The sequence below is a fragment of the Equus quagga genome, chromosome 7 (genome assembly GCF_021613505.1).
Source record: "Equus quagga isolate Etosha38 chromosome 7, UCLA_HA_Equagga_1.0, whole genome shotgun sequence".
NCBI lineage: Eukaryota > Metazoa > Chordata > Mammalia > Perissodactyla > Equidae > Equus > Equus quagga.
The window spans coordinates 29758254-29765929 of record NC_060273.1 but is presented as its reverse complement, the minus strand read 5'-3'; the positions used below and the strand labels follow the sequence as shown (position 1 = coordinate 29765929).

The 7676-nt window shown below is 67.4% G+C and overlaps 1 protein-coding gene across 1 annotated transcript; it reads right to left on the bottom strand.

The window, feature by feature from the left end:
• Nucleotides 1–1012: 1012 nt before the first annotated feature.
• On the bottom strand, nucleotides 1013–6949 carry LOC124242020 (cytochrome P450 2W1). The gene is made up of 9 exons (XM_046666476.1): nucleotides 6889–6949; nucleotides 5958–6164; nucleotides 5452–5601; nucleotides 5224–5381; nucleotides 4025–4198; nucleotides 3595–3733; nucleotides 3284–3468; nucleotides 2791–2932; nucleotides 1013–2533 (listed from the first exon to the last, which is right to left on the bottom strand). The coding sequence occupies exons 1-9, from the start codon at nucleotides 6947–6949 to the stop codon at nucleotides 2337–2339; spliced, it is 1413 nt and encodes a 470-aa protein (XP_046522432.1). The 3' UTR covers nucleotides 1013–2336.
• Nucleotides 6950–7676: the final 727 nt, after the last annotated feature.

Below are 7676 nucleotides of genomic sequence, written 5' to 3'. Positions count from 1 at the left end.
CCGCCCAGCAGGAGGGCTCCCCGAGTTCCTTGGCAAATTAAAACAACTACCATAGAACATCAACTAACCGATCGGATTCTTTTGAGAAACTGAAAAATCACCGTGGAAAGTGGTTTCATTTTGACGCCTGTTCTTACAAATTCCAAGAATAAGTGTCTCGGTGTCTGCTTCCTGCCGCCGGGGCTGAAGCTGGACGTGTGGGCAGCGCCGGGACCCAGATCCCCCGCCGGGAGGTGACTGCGGACGGGGCGCCGGCGGCACTGGGTTTTCAGCAAAGCGAAGGCTCCGCGATGGCTGCTTTCCCCGTGAGCACACCCACCTATGCCTGGCAGAGCCGCCCCGAGGAGCTGAGTCTCAGACGACAGCTTCCTGAAAGCGTTTCCCACAGCCCTTCTGGAATGTTCTGCCCAGCCCTGCAGGACGCCCTGAGTTCCTTCACCGGGATGAAGTCAGATGTGGGCTGATCACGTCGGGGACTTCCCTCAAACACGAACACGGCACCCGCGGCCCTGCCCCCCAACCCGTCGGTGTTGAAGGTCAGTTCAGACAGACAGGAAGAGAATAAAGCGAATGCTCGTCACCCCCCACAAGCCTTCCCCTAAATGAAACGGTGCAGGTGACCCGCCACCGTGAACCCGGCGCATCTGGAAGCATCCAGAGCCTGGACCCCGCCTGTACTTATTAGGGAACCCTGCCCCCTGCTGCCCGCCCAGGTGTGGAGATCCGTGCGTCCTGGCTCCTGGGTCCTGTCGTCTGAACCTTGGGGGCCGCTCCACCGTGGGCACACACGGAGACCCTTCTCCTTTCCCCCAGGAGGGACACTCTCCTCGTGCACAGGGGTGCCCAGCATGGGAACCCTGGGCCACGGGGACCCCCCACCCCGTCTGCAGCTGCACTGGGAGTTGCCCCGTTCACTGGTTCACGCCCTTGTGGGCAGCTTCCCCACGTTGTTGCCGACACTTGGCATTGTCAGACTTTCTAATCATTGCTGATCCGATGCCCCCCCGGTCCTCACTGTGCCGAGTGTCCACCAGACGGGGCCTCCTTCAGGAAGACGCTCCGGCCCCAGCTGGGAAACGGGCTGCCCCTGTGCCCCACCCCGTGCCCCTGGCATCCCTGCCAAGAGCTCCAAGAGGGCAGAAACCACACTGCGTTTGCCACCATGTCCAGCCCTCGCCGCAGAGCAGGCATCGCGTCACCTTGGCTATTTGTGCAGAATTCAGCAGCATGGCTAACTTCCCACCTTGTCCTCGGCCCCGCCCTCCACCCATCCCCCCAGCTGGTGCTTCTGCACACTTTGCCTCAGAGAGGATGCCCTGCAGAGAGAGCAGGAGTCGGCTCCAGGCTGGGTGTAGGGGAGGATGGAGCCGGGCTTTGGGTATGTCAGGGCCTCAGTTTCCCCATTTGCATCAGGGACCTGTGCGGTTGATGGGGTCTCAGGTGAGGGGCCCCCAGTGTCCTCCTGCAAACTCCTACTCATGCTTCCTGCCCAGCCCCGCTTGCCCCTGCAGGGGCCTTGATCCTCCGGGTGACGGCTGTCCCTAGACTGGCCTGTCTCCCACTGAGGGCATCTCTGTGTTACCCCAGGACTCAGGGTCCTGGCTCCAAGGGCAGGGCGCCTCCTGGGCACAGCCCCCAGGAGCTCCAAGGGGGGGGTGGGGTCTTCAAGGGGCCCGGTCAATCCCAGGCCTGACACGGTGCAGAGCAAGCCTGCTGGGAACTGAGGCCTGAGGCTGGCCTGTGGGTGAACGCCGCCACCTGCCGTCTCCTGCACCCCAGCTGCCGGTGAGTGCACCTCTGTGCCTGGTGGGGGGTGCCTGGCCGACACTGGCCCTGGTGGGGACCAGATGGGAGGCAGTGTGCAGGGGAGATGGGGAGAGGCAGTGGCAGGGAGCCTGGGGGAGGTGTCGTGGGGTGTGAGGAGGGGATTCTGCACCAGTGGGGCATGGGGGGCACCTGGGAGGGTCTGGGGGCAAAGGGAGGAGAGAGAGGATCAAGGGAGGGGAGGGAGCCCAGCTCAGCACTGGGGCCCTGGTTGCCCCGGGAGGAGACAGGAGGAAGAGGTCCCACAGTACCAGGTGGGGAGCCTGGAAGAGGCCCAGGGCCTTCAAAAGAACAGGATCAGGCCCGGTGCTCCCCGACGGTACCCAGATGAGGCTGCCCAGCCTGGGATACACAGCCTGGGGTGGCCGCAGGAATGAACCCAGTGAGGGGGCAATGAGGGGCCGTCCGTCCATCCTGCCTCGATCATCCACAGAGCACCCCAAGCTGGGAGCCAGGGGCTGGGGAGCGGCAGCCCTGGGGGTTTATCCCAGCGCAGGCCTGATGTCCCTCTGTCACCGTCCCCGGGGCCTGGGCACAGCGCACAGGGCCTGGGCCGGCGGCCGCATGGTGAAGGCCGGCGTGGGCGTGGTGTCCAGGGTGGCGGGGCTGAGGCCGGGCGGCAGCAGCAGGCGGTACCTCTGGAGGAGGCCGGCGAACAGCAGGAACAGCTCCGACCGGGCCAGGCTCTCCCCGACGCAGACACGGCGGCCTGCAGGGGAAACTGAGGCACAGGCTGGGGGCTCCAGGCCCGCTCTTTCCACGGCTGTGTGGGCGAGCCGGGCCGTCTCCTGGAGTGAAGGGGCTGGGTCCCCCAGGGAGAGCCACCGGGCAACCTGAGGGTGAGGCCTGGGCCACCAGGACTGGGGTCAGCTCTGAGGGGACAGAAACGGGGAGCCAGGACCGGGGGCATGGGGGTCCCCACAGGCCCCAAGCCACCGAGGCGCTGGTGGGCAGGCCCACGGGTACCTGCAGAGAAAGGCAAGAAGGCCGCTGGCTTCACGAAGCGCCCGTCGGCGTCCAGGAAGTGGCCAGGGTTGAACTGGTGGGGCGTCGCCCACTGCGTCTTGTCCAGGAGCACAGAGCTCAGCAGGGGGACCACGGGCGTGCCCTGCGGGCAAGGTGCAGGGGGAGCACTGAGAGAGGGCCCCGGGGAGACAGGAAGGGCGGGGGGGGGGGCCTCGGCCCACCAGGAGGAGGTCTGCTCGAGGGTTTGGCTCCTGCACACCTGCTGTGGCCAGCGTGAGCCCCATGTCACAGGCGAGGCACCCAGTGGCACCAGCGAGGCCAGGTGACCCACCAGCCACATGGCAAGGGGAAGCCCCAGGCTGCAGGGGGCTGTAAGGCCGAGATCTGCCCCCCTCCTGTTTCTGAGGCCCCTTTGCTGCCCCCCACAGGGACCCCTGGGCATCATCAGAGTCCAGGAGGGGCCCAGGGCGCAGCCGAGGCCTGGCCCTCCCACCTTGGGGAGCTGGTAGCCGCACAGCTGGGTGTCGGCCGCCGTGCAGCGGGCCACGTGGGGCAGGAGAGTGATGAACCGCTGGACCTCGTGCAGCACGGCGTTGGTGTAGGGCAGTGACCGCTGGTCCTCCAGCCGGGGGAGCCGCTCGGGCCCCAGCACACGGTCCAGCTCCTCCTGTACCCGGCCTGCAGGCGAGAGGGTGGGCGCCAGTGTTCCCGGGATCCTCCATCCCCTCGGCCCCGGGGGACCCCACCCACTGGGCACGAGAGGCCATCCTGGCCGGGGGCGGGCATGAGGGGCCCGGGGCTCACCCTGCACGTTCGGGTGCTTGCCCATCAGGAGCGCGGCCCACTGCAGTGTGGCTGAGGTGGTCTCCGTACCAGCCATGACCATGTCCAGGGCACAGGCCACCATGTTGGCCTCAGCAAACAGGCCCATGGGGTCTTTCCCCTGCAGAGGTGGGTGGGGCGGGGCTCAGCTGGAGCCTAGGCTCGAGAAAAGGGTAGAAGGTGGAGATAGGGCAGGAAGGACAGAGCCAGGACCCGCTGGGCGCTGACTGCATTCTGGGCTCACCGAGACCTCCCAACTGCTCCCTGAGGCTGCACTGTGCGAATGCCCCGTTTCACAGATGAGGAGACTGAGGCTCAGGGAGGCCCCCAGCCAGGAGGTGGAGGAGCATGGCGCAGGACTAGCGTGGACCCCTCCCCAACCCCAGTCCTCCTGGGGGCGTCTCACCCACACCTGGCCCTCCTGGATCAGAGCATCCAAGTAGCTCTGCACGGGGCCTCTCCTGGGCGTGGACGGCCGCCGGGCCTCCAGGAGGGTCCTCGGGATGGCTCGCACCTCCTCGATCTTCCGCAGGACGGGCCGGTGCAGCTGGAGGAGGGTCCCGAGCCAGGGGTAGATGTTGAACAGCTGGGGGCAGAGGGCAAGACAGCGAGGTGGGGGGCCAGGGCGCAGAGGGGTGAGGGGCGGGGCCATCCTGCCACCGTGTGTTCACGGGGCCCTGCAGATGTGCTGGGGGCGGGTGGCGCTCGCGGCCACAAGAGGGCGTCCCACTCAGAGCAAGGGGTCCCTCGCCCCGGGTGGGACCAGCAGCCCCAGGACTCAGGAAACCCCGTCCAGCGCGGGCAGGAGGAGCCGCCCGACAGTGACACACTGGGGGTCTCGGGCCCCGCTCTCCATCCACCAGAGTGGGCAAGACAGAGAAGGGGACAGGGTCCTCGCTATGGAAACACTGACCCTGCCACCAGTCGTTAATGCGAAAGCGCTCAGGGCGAGTGTGTCTGACCAGGTCAGCGGAGGGGCCACACGTGCCGTCGGCGCTCAGTAAGTGTCACCTGCCGTCCCGGCCACACCAGCACCACCGTGCCCCCGAGACAGCTGTGGTCCCTGGGGACAGTTACCCAGGGCACCTCGGTACCGAGGAGTTGGCACGGGAACGGAGGCCGGGGAGCAGCGTTCTGTTGCCCCCGGAGCCACGCTGACCTTCTGCCTCCAGCCTCCTGGGGCCCCCTGGTTGGACCCGGCCACCCTGGCTTTCTCCAGGCGGCCGTCTTCCTGCCCAGAGGACGTCCGGGCCCCCCCTCCCCCCCACCACCGACCAGGAGCGAGTTAGAGTTTGGACGGAAGCCTGAGGACCCGAGAGGCTCCCCCCTCCTTTGAACAGGTGCGTCTGTTGCTGACGGGAAGGTGCAAGGATGGGAGCTGGGGTCCCCTACCCCAGCCCCCTCGTTTCCCAGGGAGCACAGGGGACTGGCCCCAGGGCCCATGGCCAATTGACGTCAGAGACAGGCCGTGCCCTGGGCCTCCCAGCTCTGAATCCAGCGCTGCTTCTGCAGGGGGGCAGGGGCGGTGCTGGGACCCCCTCCCACCCCGGCCTCAAGCCAGCGCTCAGCTCCCTGCCCCCCACCCCGAGGCCCAGAGCAGCGACCTCTCACCTGCAGGCCAGGGGTCCCCAAGAGGACCATGACCTCATCGATGAGGCCCAGCAGGGCCACGAACACGGGATCCCGGTAGTCGAACCGCTGGCCGAAGAGCAGCGTGAAGGTGACGTTGGAGGGAGCCCAGCCGAGCAGGGCCAGGGGGAAGGGCCGGCCTGCGGGCGGGGGAGACAGGCCTCAGCGGGGAGGGGACCCTGGGGAAGGGGGTGCCCCGGCCCCACTCACCTCCATAGCCGTCCAGCTGCACCGTAAGGCACCTCAGCTCCTGCAGGACCTTGTTGGCCGCAGGCCCCCTCCCCACGCCCAGGCGGTGGAGGGTGCGCACGGTGAACTGGCGGGCGGCCCTCCAGCGCGGCCCGGATGAGAAGAAGACACCTGTGGGCCAGACACGGGGTGAGCGGCTGCCGGTGGTGCAGGCAGGGAGCGAGTAGGGGTGGGCCCGGGTCTGGGGTCTCGCTGGGCCTCACTGCCCTCCCCCAGCCTGCTCTCGGGTACCTGGCCTCGGCTGGCCCATCCCCCATTGGTGCGCCGTGGTGCTTTGTGCCCTTGGCCTGCCATATGGACACCCTGTCCCTCCCCACGAGCCACTCCGGGGGCACTGTCTCCTGCTGCCTCAAGGGAGGGGCCCCTCTCCTTGGGCCGCCACCCCTCCTGGGGGCCAGGGGGTCCCCTGCCCAGCGGGCCCCCATGAACAGAGCTAGCCCTGCTCCCCCCCACCACCGCACACCTACCGCCGCCTCCCTGGATGAGCTGGAAGATGGCAATGGGGGGCCGGTCGGCCAGCTCCTGCCCAGTGCCCACCAGGGCCTCCCTCACTGCCTCGTAGCCGGTCAGCACCACTGTTTTCTGGAGCCCCAGGTGGACGGTGAACACCGGCCCGTACTGCTCTGAGAGCTGCCGGGGACAGGCAGAGATCAAACAGTGTCCTTCCAGGTCCCCTGTGGCCCCTCAGGCCACACCCATGCAGGACAGACACTAGGAGACTCGGAAGCCAGGCAGCCCAGGTGAGGGCAGCATGAGCAAAGGCTCCGGGGCCGCCATGGGGAGGTGTGTTTGGCTGGAGCAGGGCCCCAGGGGGCAGTGTCCAGCCAGACCCCGCAGAGCCCCCTGCCATCCCCTCCAGGAGGGTGCTGGGGGTGGCCGTCATGGGTTTCTCTTCTCAGGGGACACACTGGAGGGGGCTCTCCTGTGGCCCAGGACGAGCAGGGTGGGAGGGCTGGCTGTTGCATGGCCTGAACTGGAATCCCAGGGTCTGCACAGGGAGCGGGCCTGATGGACTCCGTCCCCCGCGGCCCCGAATGGCCAGTGTGTCTCAGGCCGGCCTCCCCCGCCCAGTGTGAGGACACACGAGCATGCCCGGCAAGGACGGGCCTCTGGGGCCTCCACGTGTGCTGTCCCCCCATCCTCACGGCATCCCTGCCCTGGGCGAGGGCTGGCGTGTCCCCATTTTATGGGTGAGGACGCGGAGGCCGGGAGGCAGGAAGTGAGTTGCTGTGGATCCTGTGCACTGAGGGCCGGGCCGCTCCTTCCAGCACGGGACGGTGGCCTTGGGGCCCACACTGGGCACAGGGCCTGAGAGCCTGGGGGCGGCTGCTTCAGGCCAGGCCACTTCGTGGGTCAGCAGCAGCTGCCCTGAGGAGCCAGGGGCCCCCTTCCGCCAACCTGCAGGGCCTGGGGAGCCACCGGGCAGCCATGTCGGGGGCTTCCGGGAGCAGGAGCACATGGGGCAAGGGAGCTGCGGCTGGGGCGGCTTGGCTGGGTGGCCTCACGGGGCGGGGCCGGCCTGCACCTCCACTTCACCCCGGCCCGGCAGGCTCCTGGCCGCAGGGAGGGCCCCCGAGGCTTTCTGACCATGCTGGGCCTCCCCCGGTGCACACTTCTTTGTGAGCTGTGATTACAGAACAGATGCAGCCACCGCCCAGTGAACAGGAGTGCGTCCCTTGGGCTGAGCCTGAACCTAGATGCCTGCATCCGGTCTGGGATCCGAGGGTCGATGGAAACAATCCACGGCTGGCTGAGCGTGCCAAGCTTGTCTGAGTCACAGGGTCCTGACAGAGGGAGCCGAGAGGTGACGGAAACAACCAACAGCTGGCCGAGCGAGCCGAGATTGTCCGAATCGCAGAGTCATGAAGGAAAGAGCTGAGGGGAGACAGAAAGGGCTGAGGGTTTCTGAGGGGCAGAGCCTGTACCGAGAGCCGCATGGGGGAGGGGAGGGCCGAGTGCCCATGGAGACAGCGAGGAGTGGCGGAAAGGGCCGAGGGTGTCTGAGAAGCACGGTATTGATGAAGAGAGCCGGGTGGGGAGGGGAGGGCCAAGTGCCTACGGAAAGGACCAAGCATCGATGACAGGATGGAGGATCCAGGGAAAGAGCCACTGTTGGGCAGGGTGGGCCAAGGAATGAGGGAAAGAGCCCAGGGCCTAAGGGGAGGGCGGAGGGGCCATGTGGAGCG

What these genes read in the sequence shown, in the direction of transcription:
- LOC124242020 (XM_046666476.1), bottom strand. Translation starts at nt 6,949, where the DNA reads ATGTGCTCCTGCTCCCGGAAGCCCCCGACATGGCTGCCCGGTGGCTCC. An exon ending in TGGCTCCCCAGGCCCTGCAG is followed by an intron (nt 6,165 to 6,888) that starts GTTGGCGGAAGG and finishes GAGGGGCCACAG; the next exon opens with GGGACCTGGAAGGACACTGT. An exon ending in GCTCATCCAGGGAGGCGGCG is followed by an intron (nt 5,602 to 5,957) that starts GTAGGTGTGCGG and finishes TCTGGCCCACAG; the next exon opens with GTGTCTTCTTCTCATCCGGG.